At 38.7% G+C, this 25,000-nt stretch overlaps 3 protein-coding genes across 7 annotated transcripts in view; 1 reads left to right on the forward strand and 2 right to left on the reverse strand.

Annotated features, from left to right (window-relative positions):
* The window catches only part of LOC115006875 (angiopoietin-related protein 4-like), a 3,219-nt gene extending 630 nt beyond the window's left edge, over positions 1–2,589 (forward strand). The window contains exons 2-7 of the mRNA XM_029429465.1: positions 122–232; positions 401–491; positions 1,164–1,277; positions 1,583–1,678; positions 1,770–2,054; positions 2,149–2,589. Coding sequence (XP_029285325.1) covers positions 122–232; positions 401–491; positions 1,164–1,277; positions 1,583–1,678; positions 1,770–2,054; positions 2,149–2,315 — 864 coding nt within the window. The 3' untranslated portion in view covers positions 2,316–2,589. The remainder of the gene's footprint in view (positions 1–121; positions 233–400; positions 492–1,163; positions 1,278–1,582; positions 1,679–1,769; positions 2,055–2,148) is intronic.
* A 1,677-nt stretch (positions 2,590–4,266) lies between these two features.
* LOC115006874 (dipeptidyl peptidase 9-like) lies at positions 4,267–17,987 on the reverse strand. 2 transcript variants are annotated; one of them, XM_029429464.1, is made up of 21 exons: positions 17,815–17,987; positions 15,627–15,717; positions 14,561–14,805; positions 13,923–14,035; positions 13,148–13,321; positions 12,332–12,500; positions 12,121–12,231; positions 11,757–11,885; positions 10,786–10,847; positions 10,589–10,689; positions 10,256–10,433; positions 9,869–10,028; positions 9,446–9,525; positions 8,670–8,840; positions 8,349–8,484; positions 7,481–7,626; positions 7,140–7,286; positions 6,809–6,961; positions 6,412–6,554; positions 5,973–6,084; positions 4,267–5,545 (listed from the first exon to the last, which is right to left on the reverse strand). In XM_029429464.1, the coding sequence occupies exons 2-21, from the start codon at positions 15,680–15,682 to the stop codon at positions 5,453–5,455; spliced, it is 2,679 nt and encodes an 892-aa protein (XP_029285324.1). In that variant the 5' UTR covers positions 15,683–15,717; positions 17,815–17,987; the 3' UTR covers positions 4,267–5,452. The 2 variants fall into 2 exon arrangements, with proteins under 2 accessions (XP_029285324.1, XP_029285323.1); XM_029429463.1 differs by lacking the exon at positions 17,815–17,987 and adding an exon at positions 15,885–15,974.
* Positions 17,988–18,630: 643 nt separating this feature from the next.
* Positions 18,631–25,000, reverse strand: part of dazap1 (DAZ associated protein 1) — a 21,441-nt gene continuing 15,071 nt past the window's right edge. For 2 of the 4 annotated variants that reach the window (XM_029429747.1, XM_029429745.1), the window contains exons 10-12: positions 24,107–24,277; positions 23,287–23,451; positions 18,631–19,497 (exon numbers count right to left, since the gene is read on the reverse strand). In XM_029429747.1, the coding sequence (XP_029285607.1) occupies positions 19,325–19,497; positions 23,287–23,451; positions 24,107–24,277 (509 nt within the window). In that variant the 3' untranslated portion in view covers positions 18,631–19,324. Of the gene's footprint in view, positions 19,498–21,001; positions 21,140–23,274; positions 23,452–24,106; positions 24,278–25,000 lie in introns of all 4 variants that reach the window. The other 2 variants (XM_029429749.1, XM_029429748.1) reach the window with 2 other exon arrangements.

Raw genomic sequence — 25,000 nt, forward strand, 5'->3', positions numbered from 1 at the left:
ATAGAAAAATCAATCTTACAGAAGTCTGTAAAATAGTTTCCTATCTAAATACCTCCGTCTTAGAGAGAGGGATGTTATATTTGAAACAAAAGCTAAAACAAAAGACGTTTTATTTTTCCAGAGACTGGTGGCCGCTCAGAACAGACGCATTGACCAGCTGGTGGAGAAGATCCAGCAGCAACAAGACAAATTGGAGAAGCAGAGTCTGCACCTGCAAACACTGCAGAGCAAGGTGAGTCAAACCACATGAAAATATACAGCTCGCATGATTCAGCTGCTGAGAGAGAACAAAACTGTGACCTGCAGGATGATCCCTCTGACCAAAAGATTACCTTAGTGTGAACAAGATTAATGTAAGTGAGACATTACAGTTTATTGACCCTGCTCTGTGATCCACCAGGTTGCACATAAGAGAGTAAAATCACACAGACGGAGAGATGAAGGGATGGCACCGAGGGGAGAGCCAACAGTGCAGAAAAGAGACGCATCAGGTAAGATAACAAACTGTTAAAAAGGTTTAATTGAGACAAAGTCTCCCTGAGGGGATGAAAAAAATCTAAATGATTGATGAAATTGAAAAGACTTTTACCAGTAGACGGTGTGGGAGGTTTGACCTTTTAAAGGCTGAAAACTTGATACACCTTAGAATAATTAACTAGTAAGTTATCTTACGGTATTCCTCCTTGAGTACTTAAGATATACAAACAAATACATACAAGTATTTAGAGGTGAAACACACATCTACAGATCCCATTAAATTAAATAAAAACCCAAGCAAACGCATTCAGTTTGCGACAATTTGGAGCAAGAGAGAGGATTTACAGGATGGACAGCTCTGTGCAGATACAGGAGCTATTCATTTATCCTAAAGTGACATAAGAACAAAAAAACTTCACCTTTGCACCTGGATTTATAATACTTGACTTGCTGGCAGAGCGGCTCACATACAGTCCAAAGATCAGGAGAAAATGAGGACAGCAGCTTTTAAATCACACCTACTGTACTGTATGTTCATACGACAAGGAAAGCAGTTTACAAAAGCAGCAAGTGTGTGACATAAAAGCAAAGATTCATCAACAACTTCTACACATGTACTGAATTTAATTTCCTGGCACTGCTGCCTCAATGATCTGATCCGAGTTTTCTGTGTTCTGGTTTCTCAGGTTTGGCCAGAGATTGTCACGATCTGTTTGTACGAGGGCAGCGAGCCAGCGGCGTCTACACGATCCAACCAGAGAGTTCCCAACCCTTCAACGTCCTCTGTGAAATGACTTCAGGTGAGTCAAACGGGAACTTTCCCTAACCACTGCTGAAGGCTGAGCGAGGCAACCTTTGGTCTAAAAATACACCTGTCTCAACGGATTAAATCACAGAGCACAGAGCCCTACTAAGAGGAACATTTTAGTTCAAAGAGTTTCACATATCAGTTATATGATCCCTAAGAAATGTAAACGGCTCGCACATTTTGGTCGACAAAGAGTAAACTTCTTCAATAGAGTGTGAATACATTAAAACTTGGAAGTATTTTATGTGTTATGATCTTCCATAGCTCAATCTTTTCTCTCTCTCTCTCTCTCTGCAGAAGGTGGATGGACCGTCATCCAGAAACGTCAAGATGGATCCCAGAGCTTCAACCAGCTGTGGGAAAGCTATAAGAAAGGCTTCGGCAGCCTGAATGGTGAGAAACTTGGCTCAAACAAGTTCTTTAAATATCTGCATCACTAAACCTCGGAGGAGAAAATTAATCTTAACATTTCTCGTCCCCTCAGGTGAGTTTTGGTTGGGCTTGGAAAACGTCCACTCGCTCTCCAAACAAGGCCGCTACGTCCTGCAGGTGGAGCTCTCTGGTCGGGGAGGAGAGCAGCAGCACGACGCTCGTTATCTACTCCAACTTGACGGAGAAGAGAAGAAGTTCGCTCTCCACCTGGAGCCGGAGTCTTCGTCCGGGGTTCAAGAGAATATAATGACCACGGGAAAGACTGGTCTTCCCTTTTCCACAGCCGACAAAGACAACGATCTCGCTGCAGACGTCAACTGTGCTGAACTGCTCTCAGGTAAGAAACCTCGACACATACAAACTGTCTGAGTGGCTTAGTACCAGGAGAAATGAATCTAAAGGTTTTTATAAAAACGCTCTCTTTGTTGCAGGTGGTTGGTGGTTCAGTAGTTGTGGTGAGTCAAACCTCAACGGCAGATATCTGAGAAGGCCGAGCGTGAAGAGAAGACAAGGGATGTTTTGGACGTCCACAAAGGGACAAGACAACTCCGTTAAGACGACTCTTCTGAAGATGGCGCCCGTCACAATAAAGCAATAAGCAGACTCGACTGTACTTAACGCTAGTTAATGATCTATCATGCGCTGGATCATGAGATATTTCTATGCTGTGCCATAACATCACTCGGTCATATTGACGGTTGTTTATTCCCCTTTGTAAGGGCTTCTTAATCTTATTTTGTAATACTTACTGTATGTATTTGAAATACTTCTACTTTAAAATATACTTTGTGATATCTTTTACATTTATACACTTTAAACTTCTTACATTTAATTTATAGGAAGTTGATGAAAATAAAGCTTTTCAAATGTTTAACAAATCCTGCCTCTTTGATCATGCTTGAAGGTGTAACAGCACGCAAACACAATGAACACACAGCAGCTTCTCAATAAAATGAGAAATCATAAAAAAATAATATTTTACACTTGAGTTCTTAAAATGACGGTTTTATGTATAACACCTTAACATGACTAAAGCATGTCATCATACATTTATAATGAGTCGCTATAGGAGTTCAAATTAAACCACAAACTTTAATTCAATACATGATTATACATATACATATATATATATATATATATATATAATGTATATGATTATATATATGATATATATATATATATAATAATCATATATATTATATATAATCATATATATATAATCATATACATATATTAAATATAAGCATATATTACACATCTATTATTTTATAAATTCAATAGATATACACTTATATATATAGACATATAGATATATATATAGTATCTAAAATTATATAATCATATATTAGATATAATTAATTATGATCATTATATATATAATTATAGATATATATATAATCATAATATTATAAATAGATTATATATATATATAGAATATAAGATATATAATATAATATATATTATATATATTTATATATATTATATAAATATATATATCATATATATAGATAATCATATATATATATATATATATATATCATATATAATTATATATAAATCATATATATATATATATAATCATATATATTATATATATATACTTATATATATATAATTAATATATATATATAATAAATATATAATATATATATGATATATATATATATATATAAATAATTATATATAATCATATATATATATAAATAATCATACATATATAAATAATCATATATATATATATATATATATATATATATAAATAATCATATATATATAAATAATCTATCATATATATATATATGTATATATATATATATATATAATTATAGAACTACCAAGTGCAAAAAAGTAAAAAATGGAGCGCCACGCACCCGCCACGCCCCGCACGGACCGGCCTCATCTCGTAAACCCAGGGGAAACACTGTTGGCCCATAGTGTACTGTTTGCTAAACATCTCATGAGTTGTGAAGGGTTGACCAGGATTATTTTGAAACTACTGCTCCCTGCTGGGGAAACACACAAAGTTTAGATTTTGTGTTCAATGAACAACAATACATTTAGTCTCTCTCTCTAATTTTAATATGCAGATGAACAGATTTTCACTTTGTTATAAATGGGATGTGTCCTCTTGTGTCTGTTTAACCTTTGTGCACTGTAGAAAATATATATCTTCGGTTTTACTTTTCTGACAAAGTCTTGCTGCTGCTTTTCTCTAAAACTCTAAACAACAAAATACCAGCTGCATCGACATCATTCATATTGTTGTTTAGGGTTTGTGTTTTTCCCCCTTTTTGAATTGGGGTCTGAAGATGGAGAGTCATGTGTAGTACAGATTTTACAGCTCTTTCAGGTAAATGTATGATTTTGGGATAGTAACTTTGACGAGTTCTGCTCATCTTTCTCGATCATCCTGACAAAATATTTGCATTTTGTTTCTGAACCTGGCTTATTCATTGAATTTGATTTCATCTCTTTAATTCTGTTTCATTTCCTATGAAATGTCCTTTCTATCAAAAGAATACATTTCATTTAGTGACAAGACTTTGAAAAAGATTGTTCACTTCTGTTTATTTCTTCAATATCTGAGAGTACATTTCACCATGAACTGGTCATGGTAGCTCATCTTACAGATGGTCATCAGACACACGTAACAAGGCATTTTGTTCTTGTAGGTCCTCAGACAGATTCCCTGATATATACTATACGAGCAAGGCACCTCAGACTGCCAACAGTTGTTTCATACATCATCTTATAAGTCAGTTTGTTGGCACCAAGGCAAATATACGTAATATGTGCAAAAGTCCTCAGCAGCAGAAGAAGAGAAAGAAGCTCCCCGGGAAAAAAATTAGAGCAAGTGAGTGAGTGAAACAGCAACAGGTCGCTACATAATTTAAACTTTTATGAATGCATGAGAATCCATAAAAATATTTTTTTTAACACTGCACAATAAAAAGGTGAGCTGTGACTTTTTTTTCTTCTTGTAGATCTGCCAAAGTGTGGCACAAAACATAAAAAGTCTATGATGGCACATGAGGGCACAGACTACACGACAAGGGGGGGGGGGGGTAAGAGCTTACTTGTATGCTCTTACAGAGCTTTACAATAACTAACTTCACTCCAGTGTTTATTCACAGACATAGAAAAACAATAACTTTATCAGTCGGTTCAACAAAGTGTTCAGAACAAAGTGTGAGTTCAATAAAAAAAAGGAATGGCACAAAAAACAAAAAGAGAAAACTGAGCGTGGCAGGTCCACTTCTGCACTTTTTGCATTGCTGACAAAAGTTCCGTTAATAGTGCAACAAGCAGCATTTTAAACATCAGTCACATTGTGATGGTTTTTGTTCCACCGTCTGTCATCACCCCAATCTCAGAAAGCTTCAGACCTGTTTGTCTGGCCGAACGGCGCCCTCTGCATGTTTTGGGGCTTAAAGCCACTGTAAAATACAGTGTTAAGACTACAAGACTCCTTTCTCTCAGTGATAGTCTCATTTATGGTAATGATACTAAAATCTAATTATCAATCTTGTAATGATTTATTGATGCTAAAAAGCTTCGGCACCTTTAAGACTGACGAACAACTCTTGAGGTGTGATGAGGTTTGGCATAGCTTGCAATCTTAAAATCGAGTAAAAGGTGATGCAGGTTTAAATAAATGGAAGAAAGGGAAAGAGAGGAGACAAGGAGAGGAGGTTGGGAAGCGAGGAAGGGAAGGTCAGTGTGCGGAAAGGCTTATCAGAGGTTCTGCTGGAGGAAGTGCAGCAGCGTAATCTCGTAATGTTCTCCAGACTCTGGACATCGGATGCTGTGTCGCTCGTTGGGATAAACCTGGAAAAACAGAAAAAGAACAAACAGGATGAGCTGGATGGTTAAATGTTTCATATTTTATATCCCCCTTTTACTATTTGATCAAACTATATGATGCATGATGTCAGTAGTTGGTATCCAGGTTTGTAGATTTGCTTTTCTCGATTAGCAGGAGATAATCAAGTACAATTTTTTCAAAGCCTATCTTGGATTGAAATACTGTAAAACCTGCTGAAGTCTTGCACCTTCCTCCGAGCTGCTGTCTTGCTTTAGTTCATTAGTTCACAAAAGAGACCCAACATTGTAATACTCTCACTTAAATGTGCTTTGTAATGCGTTACTGGAGTTTTGACTTCTTCAGACTTTTTGAAAGAATCCATACAAACTCAGTTTCACATCTTCCCCACAGTCTTCACTTAAGTCAGTGTAAACGGGTAAATCCTCTTACCTGCAGGCTGTATGGTTTTCCTGCCCGGATGAGTTGAGACACCAAGAAGTTTGTGTGGAAAAAGTGCACGTTCTCATCTAGAAACCCGTGCAGGATGAGCAGTCTGTTGGGCCTGTGTTTAACAGAAAGATGGAGTTCTTAGTTTTTTTGCTCGTGCTGTTCACACATACACATGTAGGAGTAAATATAACTGATGCTCCAGCTAACAGGAACACTTTGACCCCTAAATACTTAAACATGAACCTACAAATGAAGTGCAATCTGCAGTATTTTGTCACCAACTGTAGAAACCAGCCGTGTTGTTAGACAAAAGATTAACGGCAGAATGTACAGCATAATATTGCATTATATAGTGGGCGTTTGCAACAAATCGATTGTGGACATAGTAACTTAATGTAAGTTCTTTAGAGCATGTGTTTTTAAAAATGACAGCTCTCACTCATTGGGGAGTTTGTCGACGTGCAGGGCGACGGAACAAGCCTCGTATCCCTTCTGGTTTTTCTCAGGCGTGTCCAAATATCGCTCTGTGTAGCCGGTGTCGTAGGCCATCCACAACGTCACTGGAGCTCCTGCAATGGCAACCTAACAAAAAACAAACAGGAAGTCAAACACAATCAATCAAAATGCATTTGTATAGCACTTTTAATACAGGCGAGTGCAAAAACAGAAAAGACAAAAAAACATTCAACAATTTAAGTAATTTATACTGCAGTTGAAATGTTAAATAGTAAATAAAGTAACTATGAGAGTTAAAAGTTCTCCACAGGATTAAGTCCCACAACTGCGTACATTTCCATTAAACCTTCTGTTAAACTGTAAAACTTAGTGGCTTTGACCTTGAATATGTCAGGTTTGTGGATGAGGCCCATGAGGGAGAGGAAGCCTCCGTACGACCAGCCGTGGATGGCAACACGACTCAGGTCCACAAACTTGTACTTGTCAGCTACGTAGTGCAAACCCTCCACCTGGTCTTCAATCTCCACCTGACCCTGGAGAAGAACAGAGAGTTATCTTGACTTTTTTCATCAACATTATTGCACGTTGGTACGGTCACAGTTGGTGTTTAATGGCGTCTTTGACGAACACATTTAGTCACAGTTTTTGTTAACGAAATTGTCACTGCATGAGTTTGTCCTGAAGCAGACAGATGATTTGTGTGTTAACTACCATTTTGTCCTTCACGGCTCCTTCAAATTTGAGTCCGCGCTGACAGGAGCCTCGTCCATCGATGACCAGCACAACGTAGCCCAGAGACGCCAGCGTGCTCAGCCGCAGGTACTTCACTCCTTTATACGAGTTATTCACTAACTGGACCTGGAAGAAAGAAAAACATTTGGTCAACAAAACAAAAGTACCAACACAACAACTCCATTACAAGTAAAAGTATTGCTTTCAAATTCCTACTTAAGTACATAACTTTTATCAGTTACTTACTTACTTACTTACTTAGTACTTGTTTAATTCTACATAACTATATAAATATAATGCGACAGCGCAGGAGATCAAACCTGCGGACCGCCGTAGACAAAGACGACCGTGGGATGCTTCCTGCCGGGGACGAGGTTCTTAGGTTTGTACAACATGCCGTACAGCTCGAAGCCCGACTTCCCTATGAAGCTAAAGATCTCTGGAGGAGTGTAGTCCAATGGGAAACCTGGGGGGGGAAATAGAAACAAAAATGTATATTTATATACTGGTTTAACATAAGGTTCATTCTATACCAACTCTACAAGACCTCCAAGTTCATGTCGTGCATTTTCTTGAGAGAATTAATGTGAAACGTCCTGGAGCTTTAATCCAAACACGTTTTTAGTCATGACATTAAGTGTTTGTATTTTTCACTGGATTGGCTTGAAATGTGTACTGAACATCTGAGACGCATGTATTCATGTGAATAGTTGTTGCTGAATGTTGTACAGTACTCAAATGTATTTATTTGTTTACATAACGAACAATCTTTATTTTGAAAAAGTATTGACTACATTTTGATTGTGTGTAGTATTAATATAGCCCCATCACTTCTGGTGGATATTTGGTCCTGAATAAGTGATTTCCAGTGGAAAACCCCTGATATGCAGATATATACAATAAGTAAAGATGTTGTATCACTGCGTTATTTTTTGAAATCCCTGGCTGTAATATTACATTAAATATTTTTATTTCATAGGTAGATATTTGTACTATGCCGACTTTTCTATTTCTGTGTGAAGTCTGGGAAGTCTTGTTGTGTTGGTGAGCTGTCATGTAGTGAGAATATACTTATATATTATATATATTTAAATATTTAAAATCACTGGATATGAGCGTCATCTTAAACGCTGTAGTTAAAGAGAAACTTTCACAGCTGCCAGACAACATTTAATCTGTTTTCAGTACCGGAGGACTCCATCATGCTCGCCCAGAACTGAGGTTCTTTGAGCAGCGGTTCGTCGTCTGAGCCCTGCAGCTTGTAGATGTGCACACAGGGTGCTGTGGTCAAGCTGCTGTAATGGCTGACAAACAGGTCAAAGGTCTGTAAGAAAAAAAGAAAAGAAAAACACAACCGGTTTAAACATCATCCCAACAATTTATATTTCTGCTGAAACCCATGGAGGAAAACAAATCCACAACACAAACTGACTCTTTTTAAAGGTTATACTCAGGAGGTTTTGAAAGATGATTGCAAGATCTTTCTTTTTGCGTGCGTGCGTTACATACCTGGCTCACTGAGCAGCTGTGGGAGAAGCCAGGTTTGGTGAGTCGGACGATTTGACCCGGCGAGTTGTAGCTCACGACATAAAGGTGATGCTCCAGCGGAGAGTCTTTGGTTCCCTGGAAGTAAACCTGCTTTGCTGCCTCGTCCACCCAAATCTGAGGACTGGACGACCGCTGCACAAACACCACAGAGCAAGAAACAGTTTGTTCATTTTAAGAAACAAACAAGAACAAATACAAACATTTTGTTTGGAAGTCGTCTTCATTAATTTGCCTCAGTTGCCGTCATATTACCCGTCGTATTCCTTTTATCATTTGTTCTTATTCATATGTTGCTTTTGATGGTTTTATTTTTTCTGGATTAAATGTATATGAAGCCTAAAACAGGATTCAGTGCAGCTTCTGATTCAATGCAAAGCATTTACTTTCTTATTTGACTCAATGTATCTTACTCTTATTGCTATTTACTGGTGTTAGTATTACTTGTTATACTTATTTTATATGTATTACTCTTTTCTTTTTTATAGTTATGTTGTAATTTCTGCGAAATTAATAAAGTTCCATCTCATCTTATATAACTTTTGTCATATTTTTCACACTGACAATTATGAGTATGTGATATATTAAGGGCTTATGTCTACAGTAAGTATGTAATCTAATTTATTTCTATTTCCTGTTGCAGGAGCCCGTAGAACCGTTAACTCTGCACATCATGCAGCGTATGGACAGCGTGTTTATTTAGTGTTGCTCTGGATACACTTATGTGGGCGAGGCTTTACCTTCGCTCCGTGATTGGCCAGCACCTCCCACTCCCCACTGGTTACCGTCACCTCCTCTTTGACCGGACACCTGAAATCATCTGGAGAGAGAGAAGCGGAGATAAGTGGATACACTTTGTCAACACAGGCAACATTAAATGGCTTCACCCTAATACAAGCAGTTTCTCATTGCATGGCATAAATCATTGTAAAAGATATAGCCCTTCGGCCTGTGGTACCTCATGGACACACAGTAGTGTTGAAATTAGTCAATGATCTTTGTTGAAATAAAAACTACAACAGACATCGGATTACTCAAAACTAAACTGAAACTAAATCATTTATTCAAACTGAATAGAAAGTCTGAAACTGGAAAAAAATAACCTTAGGGCTTATACATGTATAAACCAAATCGAAATGTATAAAATGAAAATAAGGTGTTACCTTCAGAGGGTGTGTAGCCGTTGGCCCAGTTGTAGCTGCCCCGCTGTAACATCGTGGTGATCTTATACAGGTGGCAGAAACCTGTTTTTGATTCATTTACTGTAATAAAGCTGATCTCATCATCACTGGTTTGGACTAATGGATGGAAGATGTCGTGGACCTGGAAGACAAATAGGCAGTCATGATGTGTTTTTCCCACTGAAAGCTGAGCTATTTTAGTAAAACTTTATTAATAACTTACTCCAAACAATGCTTAGTCATTTTTTGACCTATGAACATTTCTAGTAAGCTCAACAGTGCGCATCACTACTACGCAGCCAGCACTGGAATCTCATTCTACAAATAGTAGACTTTAACACTGATAATGTTAGTGTAGCCTAATCTTACATTGATCCAGATGTCGCTGGTCTCCTGGTAGATGATGAAGGGCTGGACGGAGTCTTCGAGGGCCTTCAGGCTCTCCTGCCTGCTGGCCTCGTCCTGATGTGTAGGGACGAAGAGCGCTGGAGGCAGCAGGACCAGCTGGAGACGCTGCTGCCGTCGATCCATCATGACCGCCCATGCACTGACACACAGAGAGAGGAAGAACTGTGAGGCATGTGCAGCATACGGACACCATCATATTACTCAATTCTGGATTTTGGAGCTTGGCAAAGTTTTAACATTACGGGTGGTACATCTAAAATCTAAATTCTACCTTTTATAGAAACATAAACTTACTATCGGCCATCTTTTGTCCATCCAGCTCTTGTGATATATTCGGCCCCAGGGAACAGGCTGGTGAAGGGAACAGGCAACTCCTTCTCCTGTGTGCTGATTATCTGAGGGAGAAACAACAACAAGCTGGTATTTGAACATCTTTCTGAAGAACTTTCTGGTGAACTATTAAAGTTGTGTGGCACAGAATAAGCACTTACTTTGCCGAGATTGTCTGTCCTGATTTCTGCTATTTTGAGAGTAATATCGGGATTCTTGCTGCCTGGAGACAAAATAAAACTGAGCTACGTACCAACAATACAAAACACACAGGAAACCTTTGCGATATTAACAGAAGTATGGAGTTATAAGTGTCACGCTGTACAGACTGAGCTACACAGCATGCATGCACAGAGTTTGAAAAAGGTGCCCTGTGGAGTTGTTGACGTGTAGTAGCTCTCTGGAGCCGTTTTCTTGTCTTTCTTAATGTGCATTACATATTTTATAGAGTAAGTGTACATCCACTCTAATTTTTTTTTGTTTTAAAACAATATCCGCTCACTAGGATTGTAGCACCGTTTCAGAAATGAATGTTAAAATGTCAAACTTTACAGCCACAATGTTTACAGCCTGGTTTTGATATCTATAGCTTATACCCCCCTTCAAGACAACAGGGGTGAATTTGTATATATCTTACCCGTTTAAATTATATTAAGGCTTAAAGTTATGCATAATTAACGGTGTGGCCGCTTTGAGTGACAGGTGGTTGCTGTCACAGGTTGCTAGCCAACAGCTGCCTGCTCTGCTGCGTCACCCGTGCCAGCCTCAACTCCACTGTAGATCCACATATTTTTGGATTAGGCTGGAGGTAGGCTGTGTCGTCACTGCAAAGATGGCAAAGATGAAAACCAATGGGTGACGTCATGGAGACCACGTCCATATTGTACACAATAGGAAGCGATTGTGGGTGTCCGTGTAATTGTTTTCAATAGGTCTCCATTTCTGCTTGTTCAGACTAAAATGAATTTCCAGAGTTTTGTAAGTCTTGTAGGGGCTTTGCAACGCAGGAGTAGTGTTGACATTACATGTTAACGTAACAAAGCTTGTGCGTTTTAAAACTAAAACACATTAGTGTGGATGTAGCCAAAACCAGAAGCCTCTTTAGTGTTTGTGTGTGTGTGTGTCTGTATACCTGCGCGTGGGTATCTGTAGACATCGGTCTTGCGCTCTTCCAAAGCTGGAGATGGAACATGAATGATCTCGACCTCAGACTCGTCGACCTCCTCGTACAGAACCTGCAGAGTCTTACCACCATCTGATTCTGAACCAGAGAGAGACCAGTGAAACCAGTCAGAGACGTTTTTACTTACAGGAGAAAACTACAAGGTATCAAAATCATTTTGAAAGCTTTTCCTCTGGAACAAACTACACAAAGACTCAAATTAATACATTTTTGTTATTTAAGAATATAATAATCCATCTTCATTTGTTTGATGATTGTTTATAATAAGCCTCTTTGCTAAGAAAACTACGACAACAATCTATTTCTCACTCACCATCACGAGCAGATGGTGACCACCAGTATCCGGTGAAACGGTCAAACTCTTCCTGCGTGACAAAAGTAGCTACACCGGCAGATTTGGGGTCCTCTTTTGGGTTATCAATACCTACATGAATACAGAGAAAAATAAAACCATTGTGTAAAAAACTTGTACAAAGAGTACCAGGTAAGACCCTTCAGGAACATCTGACCGTCTCTATTCTGACCTTTGTGGCAGAAGGTGAGCCTCCTCTCTTCACCCGTCTCAATGCTGGTCACCCAAATGTCGTTGTTGTTGATGAAGCCGATGAAGTTGGGGTCCCCAGGGCAGATCTTGGGGTCCATGCGTGTGCCTGTACTCTGGCTCTTAATCTCGACAGGCTGCATGGGAGCAGTCTGAACAAATACACAAAGAGGTTGGAGGACATCTAAATGTCACAGCTGCTGTTTTACACTTTGTCTTTAATAATATGCACTCATTTTCTCTTCTAGTGTTTTTAAGTTCAATAGTTACATTTCAGAGTTACTTAAAATATATATATAATATCTAAGATTTACCGGCAGTAATTTCTATAATTAATTAAATTGCTAATTAGCTAAATATACGGGTTCAAGCTTTTATAATGTGAAGATTTTCTTCTATGATCGTATACTAAATATTGTTGTGTTTTGTTGGTCGGACAGGACATCACGTCTGAAGATGTACTTCTGGCTCGGGTGTATTTTTCACTATTTTCTGACATTTTATGGAAAGAAAATGTTTTAACAATTAAAATAACTAACTGTAATTGTGATCACGGTATGTTCTGAGAGGGACATTTTACAATTGAAGAATAAACTTGCCAGTGCTCTCTGGTGGAGAAACTATGTAATAATAAAGCAAAGTTTCTAAATTAAGTATATCTTTGGCATTTCTGTAAGGTTTCTTGTTAAAAGGACCAAAAGTTGAGAATTGTTGAGGCATTGACCTATTTAGCAACCTTAGTCATTATTCACTGCGCTGCATGGCAATGAAAGTCTTACTTCACTGTCCTTTAACTCACAGTGAAAGTGTTGTTTCCACCGTCGCGGCAGTAGTACAGGCTGCTGTTGGCCTGGAACAGCATGAGGCCGCTGGGTCGGTGGTAATCATAGGAAGTGATGCCGGACACCCCCAAACGTTTCCTTTCCCGCAGCAGCTCCTCCTCCCGCGAGAAGCCCCCGTGGTGAGGGCTGGCCTGAGGTCAGGGGTAACAGGAGGACACACATTGTGATAATGCAGGCCGAGCGAGGTCAAAGAGTTTGTTCAGGGCATGGAAAACAAACAAACGGTAAGAAAACACTACCATACTGAATTAAACAGATTTCCTCTGTAACAATATAATATAACAATAGAACCCTCTTATCTTTTCAGCAGGAACAACTTGAGTTTATGAAATCAAGTGGTCACGCTTGTTTTGTCTTTAGGGGGAGATTTACAACAGTAGTTTTAAAAAGGAATCCTTCAACCACAAAATGACCATTTGTATTAATTACTCACACGGTGTTACCTGCGTTTTGTTTTTAACGACAGCAAAACTATATCAAAACTGTTTACAAAGTCTCACACAACTTGCAGAATATAGAGTCGCATTTATCCAGTTGTATGCTCACTACTTCCCAAACACATGCATTTTCGCTAAAAACCTTTTATGGTCATTTTGGTGGTGAAGTATTCCGTTAAGATTATGAAAGGAGTGGTTCTTAATCATCCTCTAAACAATAATATTCTTCTTTTTTATCTGGATTGGCTCAATCACATTAAAGTGTCAAAAAGAGTGGACAAAGAATCCTTCTCACCTGAAAGCGATCCAGCATCGGTTTCCATGACAAAACCAATAGAGCATCTTTGCGGATCTTCTTGGGAATGTCTGAGTACAGTAAAGCATTATCCCTGCTGGCGTAAGGCATTCCTGTGAGAGCAGAAACGCTTGTATAGTCAACAACAAGGCTACCATGGGTACAGGTCTTACAGACTCTATGTAGAGCACATTACAACACTTGACACAGCTCTGGAAATGATATCACACACTACAACCAACTGCTTGAAGCAGGGCAGGAAAGAGCAGCAACCATTTTGCAGAGCTTCTGTGCACTACAGCTGCAGAAAAATGGCCTCAAAGCAAAATGCTGTTCCTAGTTTAGGGTTTTCTCCAGCACAAACCGACTTGATCCACTGCAGCTTAGTGGATATCAAATCAGGTTGAAAAATAGTTGCGGGCTGGCAACTCTGACTCACCAGCATATTATTCACAGAAGCATGCTACCTTTCAAAAAGACTGCAAGGAAGCAAGTCAATCTGCAGGCCAACAAGGCAGCGCCCGCTAAAAGCAGCTTATCTCAGCTGTGTTTCAGTCTTCTTCTTTTTACATGTATTGTAGAAAATGACATTAGAATTAGCACTAATTTAGGAGCCTGCCTTCTGTCCCCAAGCTCACCAAGGTAGTAGATGCGGTGTGAATGCGGATTTGTCTCGTCCTTCTGAATAAACTGGAAGTCGTGTGGCGCTTTGTTGATAACCACGCGTGTGTTCTTGTGGCTGTTGTGGATGATCTTTCTCAGGCCATCCCAGGTTTGCGTCTCCACTTGGAACTTATTGGGATTCACGTCATCCATTTCCACCACCTCTGTGCTGTCAGAGAGCTCGTCCACCCCCGTCATGCCTGACAGTGCCTTTCTGACCCTGTGGACAGACACTCAGACTGATCAGATACATCTACAGTAAATCCCAATGGGAAAATAACACTAGCAAAATGCCAAATATGGGTAAATCTTTGATTAAGGACGGTTTAATTTACCTATTAAATCATAAATCTCTATCTCTATCTCTAAATTGTATAATCTAGTTAAAAGCGGTCGAAAACATCTTAAGGAGATCTTCAAATGTTATTTCTATTAGCATTCAACTATGGATGGCAATGGCGATCTGTCAGTTTATCAGCCCAACACTTTGGTCCAGACTGAGAAATTTTGCGCCACCAGCAGGTCAGTATTTTTACTTGAAATAGTACACTTCACAATCAAATATGCAAACATTGAATGACTTTCCCATCAGCCTCAGCTGTACATTGTGCTAATTAGCTACTTTAAGCATTGAAACATGCTACACTAGTATGGTTAAGAGGGTAATAATTACTAGCGTGCTAGCTTTAGCATTTAATCAAGACAACGCTGTGCCAAAATACAGCCTCACCACATGGTTGTACACATTTTTTAAAAATAAAATCCGACTACTAAAAGCACAAGGAATAAATTAGAAAACAGCATACCCAACAATAAAATAATATAAAAAATGTATAAGATAGAATTACAGTAAAACATATAATAATTTACTGATACTGATTCTACATGCCTCAGATCTTAGTCAGCACACAAACAACCTTATTTCATTAAAACATGTTCCCAGCACTATAGAAAAAAAGAAAAAAAATGGAATTTAATCAAAAGGAATGAAAATTAAATAGATATGTTATCGACAGCCGTGAGGGGTAAAGTGTCCCATACCTTTCCTGGGCGTCTTCGGTTTTGTCTTCAATTTTCAGCCTCTTTACTCTGTGCATTAACCGTTCAACGACCCTGGACCAGACCTGACACCCTGTGGGAGGTAAACACATGAGAAGTGAGGATGGTGAACATTTGAACAAATGTCAGACCCTTTACATGGTATCACCTGGTCTAACTGACAATATAATATTTAGAAATGTTAAAGCCTAGACCTTGCCCTAAGCTAAGGTCACATGCTATCAAGAGTGAAACTGTTACTGAAGTGAAGGCCCTGTTCAGGGCAAACGTCTCTGTGCTGCTTCATTGAGGAGATGCTGTTCTTTAGCCGACCATCGCCACATTTCCAGCTGTGTGTTCCTGATATGGATTCTCACTGAGTGTGACTCAGCTGCACGACGCTGACACGTCGGTGTCATAACTGTGGCAAATGTTACACTGTCACTCCACATTTTACTGTAGACTGTTCTGTTGCCTGGGGCCTAAATGAAGTGCACATTCTACAGAAGCTGCTTCCCAGAAAACACGACTGCAGCTCCCTTCATGGGTCACAAACAAATGTAATACTTGTACATTTGACATGAGCTTATCAAGTGAATTATGATGCAATGAAACATGACTAAAATTGAGTCTGAAAATGATATTTTTCATTCATTAATTCTTCCCAATATACGACCCCCTGCTATCACAGGATGTGATGACAACTGATCCAACTCCATCCGCTGATGAAGGCCGTGAGACAGGGTTAAAAGCTCCGGAGAAATCAATTAAGAGGGTTTAGATTTTCTTTAATAAAATAACTAAAACATCAGTTTTTGCTTTCTACTTCACTGCAGTTTGATTCACTTTCTTTAAGATTTGTAGTCTTATAAATTATGTTTTCATGCGTTTGAAAGTAAAAGCACTTTCGCACATCTTTATACTAGATGATGATTTCATGAATAAATATTAGGTTATTTGAGAATAACTAGTGAGATTGAGCACTAAGTATTTTCAAATATTTGATTTATAGGAAATTAGAGTTGTTTTGTTCACACTACTGTGAACATTTTTCCCAGTGAAACAACAAACACAAAATGTTTGAATCCAGTGGTTGGAAGTAACTGGGTACAATTGTACTTTACTTGAGTATTTCAATTGTTTGCTACTTTATACTTCTACTCCACTACATTTTAGAGGGAAATATTGTACTTTATTTCATTTATTTGACAGCTATAGTTACTATTTACTTTGCTGAGATGAATCATACAAAATATAATCAACAAATCAGTTATGATGTATTATAAAGATAACTATTGATCTCATGGGGAAAATTCAAGCTACCCAGCAGATTATAAAGTAATTCAAATTACAGCCCAACCTTTACCAGCTGCAACATTCAAGTGATGAACACAAGCATCTGTAATTACAATCCAGTAGTATAGTGAATATGATTATGAAATGGGTTTTAATGCCTAACGAATAGTTTTACTCTTGGTAGTTCAAGTACATGTTGATGCTAATACTTTTGATATTTTACTTAAGTAAAAGGTCAGAGTACTTCTTCCACCACTGTTTCAATCAAAAGCTAAAACAAACTTCCGTTAACTGGATAAAGGCTGAATCACTATTGAAAAAGTCCCAGTTTATTCTCACAGTCAGTGCCCAACAACAACAACTTCGCTGTTTTGTGCTGATCTTCGTATTAATATTTAATTGATCACCATCATTTAGTTGAGTGTCATATGTGACTTCAATAACTTCGATTAACAAGCCTTACTTTTGGATATTTATCATATACTCATCAAATATGAATGTAAATACCTCCTCCTTGTTCAAATACATAAATCTGGCATAACCCTCTCAGTTTGTACATGTTGTATGTTTTATAGCATCCATGTACCAAAAACATCAAATATGTGTTACGGATAAATAATATTTCCGTTTTGAAATATCAGCGATGGTAGTTTAAGTCCACAAGTGACCGACAGCTTCACACCACACAGACAACATCTGGCAGGGTGTGTCCTCCCCATCATACTTGACAAACACTAATTATTTACGATATAATAATTAAAACCCTCTATGTATACTCTACGTTGCCTGGAGCTAGCCTGTTAGCCGCCCATCAACGTTAAACAAGCACTCGTTAGCTAACGTACCAAAACAGAAACAAATCAAAACAGTAAACACTCATTCCTTTTTAGCTTACACTTTCTGTCCAAAAAAGGTTGAAAGCTTCTCTTTTTGTCGCGGATATACCCGTGTTGGAAACAACGATTAAAGTCTGAATAAATTGAAGAAGTGAAATACTTCTCAGAGAGCAGGTAGCTTAATGCTAATATGCTAACACGGAAATAGCTTGTGAAATCAAACGTTACATTAAACGTGACCCGGATGTGATCCGTCAAGTTCGTATCTGCGTTGATTTATTTGCACAAACCGGTTTTATTTCTTTTTTTTAAGTTTACAGCAGAAATAACCTTCATGCTAATCTGTGGAAATATCAAACCATATTAATAGAAGACATTCAGACATATCTGGTCTTATCTTCAGTTTGTAAAACCCTAATTTAATCTTAGAAATGTATCAATGATCCAAACCCTAACCCTATTTTAACCTTAATGCTGCAGATAATGATTATTTTCATTATCGATTAATCTGACGATTATTTTCTCTGTTTATCAATCAATCGTAGTAGTGAAAAAATTCTCATTTGTTTTTGAGAGCCAAACGTGACAACTACTAAGGTCGTTTTGTCTAAACACCAGTCCAAAACTCAACGATATTTAATTTATAATGATATCAAACAGAGAAAAGCAGCACATTTTCACATTTGAGGTGCAGGAACTACTTTCTTTGTGCCATTTTTGCTTGAAAACTACTGAAACGATTAATCAATCATCAAAAAGAGCAATCTAATAATGAATTAATCAACCAATTGTTTCAGCTCTAGTTTGTAGGCCTTCCAACAAAACAACATAAGCAAATACATCCACAACCAAATACAAACAACTGGGACAAGCACTGTATCCTTAAAACATTTATTTTTGTAATAATTTGTCCTTTTTTTCTTTTTGCGTAAGTGCAAAAAATGCACCCAAAAGAGCCACCTGAGGGAAGTCTACATCTTTAAATAAAAAAACAAGCAAAGTGTACATTTATAGTACAAAATTCTCTTTTTAAAAAATTGCACAGTTTGTGTATAATATATATATATTCATAATCTCCATTTTAAACAAACTTTAAAGGCTCAGAAAGTAAACAAAATCCACCAAATGAAAAATAAAAACATGTTTTCCCTAGAATTTAAAGCTGAGGAAACTTGAGACCCTGTTTTCATTTGTGTCCACCATAAATATACATATTTATATGCAAGTCTCTTTACATATAGTCTCTGTGCTAGTGTTTGACCAGACAATCAAAATTATTGCAAAGTAGTTTAGTCCTACTATAAAACATGGGGTGGGGTGGGTGGGGGATAAAAGCTTCTTTCTGCTGAACGTTCATAAAGTTATGCAAAAAAAAAAAACCTGGGTTTCTTTAGACCCCTTTTGAATTTACTGGAATCAAAGGTTTCCGTTTCACAAACTGTGTGCATTCAACATTCCCATAGAACAATCCAGAACTCCAGTTTTGCTTTTTAGCGAGAACACACATTTCCCTGACTTCTTCTTTTTTGTTTTTGAACTTTACACAGCGGACCTGCCCATAGGTGGTGGTCAGCGTCGATATGGGTGAAAGCCCTGTACGTTGTGGTTCTGCCCCCTGCCGAACGCAGTGGCGGCAGACAGGGGGACGGCGGCGGACTGTGCTGTCGGAGCCCCGTACGAAGCCGTCTGCTGGCTGGGGTCTGCGAAGGTGTGGCTGAAGGCTGTCAGGTCCTGCCCGTACCCTGAGGACGACAGAGAGGAGAGAGCAGGAGGGAGAGAAGAGGACTTTAATGTCAGGGTCACAGACGCTGTTCAGGAGAAGCCTTACTCCTTTAAAAGTATGGCTCATTAAAAAAACATTTTAATGTCAAGGAAAAATCCACCCGTTACCTTTTCACTACAGTGTATTCCAATAGTTCTTTTTTGGTGAAATACGTCTAATGGACTACAATAACAAATGCTGTAAAACTACGTACATAAATGAACTGTGACACCAAACGACTTAATGGACCAAGAAATGAAATATGCATTGCATGTTTTGTTTAGCATGTCAAGACTTTAAAGGTTTAATGGTGGATTTTCCCTCTAGATTCAAATACTGTAATCCTTCAATGAGCCCTTTAGTGTTGAACTTTATTGTGTAACTGTTAAAATGTATAGAGACAAACGTGACAATTTCAGGTAAATTAAATCACATAAAGCGGGCTTCATTGAGGAAAACAATATCTAGATTCTCTTGATGATCAATGTTCTTCTATTCAGACACTGGATGGCACCATCTCCCTGCAAACAGACAAGGGAACCAAAGTGACACCCAGGGAAGGAAACTGATCTGCCCCCCCCAAAAAAAAGACTGGTACAACCCACAATTTACCAGCCACTGTCCGATCCAAAAAGACATGAAGTTCGATAAAAAATGAGTGGTTTGCGACCAAATGGGTGGGAGAAGATAAAAACCAGCTGCAGCCTAATCTTCCCAGCATCATGCTGGTTATTTTCCTGCCCTGGTAACATCCAGTTAGCACCGACTTTAAAATATCACTAATAATACTGTGAGTGGGGGATGTTATAAATAACTGGAATGGAAAGACAATAGATAGATAGAAAGACAGAAAGGAAGAAAACAGGCAGGAAAAGTTAGAAAATACAACACATTTCTTTTGGGGTGTTCAAAGTGCTCCATGAATGGAACAAAAATAAGAACTCTGAAGAACAGAGAGCCGCCAACAGGACCGCCCGACAGAGAGAAATTGGAAAATGTACTGCCATCGTGTCCGTTCTTTGAATCTTCCTTCCTTTCTCATGCCTTTAGCTATAATGTGGAGACAGTACATGGGGGGGAAAACAACGGGTGAATGGACTGCTGATGCATAGAGACAACTGAACCATGAACCAATTTTCTGACAATTAGATCATCCTTGTATAATCTGCAAAGCAATGCGGACAGAGAGAGTGGACAAAAAAGGAGGACATGGTTAGTCTTGGTATAGTAAAGCTACAGCCGCGGAGGGAGATGACTGCTTAGAGCTCCTAATGACAAATTTCAATGTAAATGTCTTTCAAATCCACTCAGCTGACTGTCCATGGCTGTGTTGTACTATACAAGAGTATACACAGTAATTTATATGTACATGCAAAATACAGAGCAAAAGAAAAGCAGAAAATAACCATGTTGCAGCTCTATACACACTACAGTACTGAACAAATGCTACTGTTGTGGTTGGAGAAGACGATGCTGGCACCTACCTGCACTATATCCTCCCTGCTCATCCTGACCATAACTGTGAGAAGGACGCGTTGGTCCGTAGGCAGAAGGGTCCTGAAGGTAGTTACCCAAGCCTATCAGGGAGATGAGGAGACCAGGTTGACTGAACCCAGATACTGCTGGCTGACTACTTTACATAGTTCCCCCCCTTACTGAGCTAACAGAGCTGCACATTTGTACTCATTTACTGTAACTGATCTACGCTTGGAGCGGCATAACTGCTCAGCTTCATCTGGAAGTCAAAACAAAATGTGAGTGTGTGAGCTATCTGCTAGCTCGCCTGACTTCTTAATCATGCCAGCCTGGCCTCGTGAAATTTAGTGAAATGTGCATGATATGTTAAGATGCAACCAAAGCGAGAAATGTGTTTTCCTACCAATAATACAAGAGGGAAGCAACTAGAAACAGGAACTACAACAACCAAAGCAGTGGTTTTGCTTGTTTTAGTCCATAGAATAGGACTTGTGCAGACGTCACATTGCTGCCAAACATTTACCAAAGGATGCCATAACTTTCTAGATTGATTTCCTATCTTCCAAGATGCCATTGGTCTCCATTCATTTCAGCCTGCTTTGACGATCAACTTGAAATTTACTTGATTTATCTTTGTGTCACTTTTCGTCATTGTTTTATGTCCTAGTTGTAAAGCACTGACCAAATGAGTCCTTGGTGGATCATTCAAGGACATTTTAACATACCAAAGTTGCCAAAACGAACTCCATTGGTGAGCTATACTTTTGAAAAAAATATAATCCTGAAGGGACAATGTTGAGTAAAATAAGTTGCTCTTGAGCAGTCAAATCTTAGATGTCACAGTGTTCACTCCACATAGGCCGAACCTAACCTGAAACCAAACTTGCTTGATTTGTCAAACGTTTACTAATATTACACAGGTAAATAATGTCATATCCATATTCATGGTACAGGTGTGTGATTTGCGTACACAACATCACCGGCGTCATTTCACAAGCACTTTGTGTTGCTACTACTGACTTTGACTACTCCTTGAACAGGCAACGCACACTAAATGCAAAAAGCTGGATGGAAGATGGGCACAAGCAGGAAACACTGAACAAGATGGGCACCTGTCATGACTGACAGCGATCACATGATGCTTTAAATGTAGATCTAGCAGTGTGAAGCAGCTGTAAGCCAAGAAAAATACCAGCCAGCCAAAAAAAAATGAATGAACATCTGACTCTCATCCAACTGTGTTTATGTGACTGAATGGGTGAATGTTGAATGAAGCATGTTCCTTTTCATGGATTCTGGGTAGTTTTCAAAGTATCTCTGACTGCATGTGTCTAAAGTGTGTCACTGGAGAAGCAACCTACCATAATTGTTTTAAATCACAGAAATGAATAAAAGGAACATCATTTTCTAGAAGTGACTTGATGAAATTTCTTATTTTCAAGTCCTTACACGCTGCCTGAAAGTTTGCCAAGAATTTACTGGCTCAGTGGAGATCCAGGAGGAATAATTATCCTGGCTGAACACAATCCAGCTCAAAGACCACAACAGACACTCGCCAGAAAGTAAAACATACTTTCATTAGTCAAAAAAGGACTTTCATGCAATCTAACCAATGTATTCAAAAGGCAGCGGGTCAAACATGCAAAGCTCCAGTGTGATACATTGATGGACATTTTTGAGAGGTAGCTTGGCAGGTTGGACATGCCTAATTCCAGAAAAAAGGCTTCACAGGCGTAATACTGTCATGCTGGTGCTCTTCTATGGCTATCGTGCCAAGACCAGGAAAAGAAGCCAAAATCATCAACAGGGAAGAAGAGAAGGAGGTGTGGGAGGGAATAATTACAAGGTAAGGATAATTGAACCACGTCAAATGTCTTTTACAGTCTGCCAGGAGAAGGTTTCACTCCTTTGAAAATAAAAATAAAATAAAAATGCAAAACAAAAAAACATTGCCAGGCAGGATGATCCAATTCAAACCTACCAATATGTTTACCAATCCACAGCCGAGCAGGAAAAACTTGACAGAAATGACTGCTGAAGACTCCAGGGTATGGGGAAACTTCAGCAGAATCTTCACGGCAGAGCCCGAGGAGTTCATGTATGCAAGAAGCATGTATGCATGTGGAGCAGTTCAAGCTAAATGGTACCAAGAGCAAGCTCCTGCTTGTCTAAGGGTTGTAGACTTAATGAGCTGTAGTTGCACCCAATTAAATATCCAGGGAGATGGGCAGGGCCAAGGGGTGAATACAAAAATCAAATGGGAGGGAAAAGGGCAGCAAACTGCTTTTCTTACCATACTGGCTATAAGGGAAGTCAGGCTGCCCAGTTGGAGCTTTGTTCATGTCCTGAGTTGGTGTGGTGGCGGGGGCAAAGCCCAGAGGTGCACTTCCTGGAGTGGTGGGCGGAGGAGGAACCTGTGGACCATACTGGTCTGCTTGGGGTGTGCCGAAACTGTAACCTGTTGGAGAGTAATAAAATAATCTCTGACCGTTGCTTTATCACAGATGGTATATTACGTGCGAGTACAAAAGCCCAAGTGTAGGTGTCCCTGACTAAAACATCTTCCACAAGAAGTCTAGTCACTCTAGTTAACCACATCACATCACCACACAAAAACCACTACCAGTCAATGTCTTAATCAATCCACCAAATCTCTTCTCACTTTAGTTGGTATGAATACAAGTTTTAAATGCACATGTCTCTTATAAATATAAGCTGCCCAATTAAATTGTGTCCAATACATTTGTAACCGATCGTTTTGGTCTGCTTTTTTTACTGTCCACAATTTACAATATTAGCTTTGTAAGAAGTTGGAAGGTTATAATCCCCAAACAGGCTTTTTAGCAAGATTTCATGCAGGGTATCTAAGAGTCATGCTGTCCATCTCTGATAAGGAGGAGGTTCCTCCCTGACCACAGCAACAGCAAAGCTGACTGGAAAACCTTACACATTTTACACACCCATTTCAGTGTTGCTGATATAATGTAGTTTGCTCTGTCTCTGTGTGTTTCACAGTGTTACCTTTATACCTATGCTCTATTACCTGTAGGTACATTATAGTGATGTTACAACAACACCAAAGTGTAACCAGTGACTGTGTTAGTATTACTGACCAAACTGAGGTGCTGTGCTGTAGCCCTGCTGAGGGAAGCCCTGAGGTGCAGCGAAGCCGCCCGCTGGGGTCGTGACCAGGAACGCGTTGAAAGGTGACGGAGGCTGTGTGGGGGTTCCGCGGCTTGCTGTCAACGGAGGTCCATAGCCGCCTGCTCCAACACAGAACAGATCTATTTTATAGAAATGTTTTTAGATAAATAAATGGTTTATATAATGAATTAAATACACAGGCAATAATAGTAATTATGAAAAGAAGAACGTGCCAGCACAGATCTATTTGAATGTGTCTTATTGAACAGCTGAAGAAGATAAATAGAATAAATAACAGTATTTTGGAATATGCAGAACACAATCTGAAGCTGAATAAAACTGAGGTATCTTCTGAACACTGCAGTGAGCTTTGCCGGTTGACCCGGAGGTAGTGATATGAAACCGAGCCTGACCAATAGCAGAGGGAGGCTGGAATCTATTCAAGGCTGCCATCTGTCTCAAGCAGCAAATTATCAGCAGCCTCAGTCATTATGAATCAGTTATTACACATGCTGTTAACGGTCATCAGCCTATTGGCCACACAGAGTGCAAACCCATTTCTGTGACACAAGGGTTTCAAGATAAGCACAAAATCTATCTGCAGTTTGATCAATTCAGTTATTCAACATACAGAGAGGCCTGTCACAAACACTAATTTTGTTGGATAAAGTACTGTACTAGAGATAATTGCATTTATACATATTAATTATTAATTAATATATATATATATATATATATATATAGTATATTGGGTTGAATATACTATATATATATATATATATACTATATATATATATATATATGAATATACTATATATATGAATATACTATATATATATATATATATATATATATATATATAT

The sequence above is a fragment of the Cottoperca gobio genome, chromosome 4 (assembly GCF_900634415.1).
Source record: "Cottoperca gobio chromosome 4, fCotGob3.1, whole genome shotgun sequence".
Taxonomy (NCBI): domain Eukaryota; kingdom Metazoa; phylum Chordata; class Actinopteri; order Perciformes; family Bovichtidae; genus Cottoperca; species Cottoperca gobio.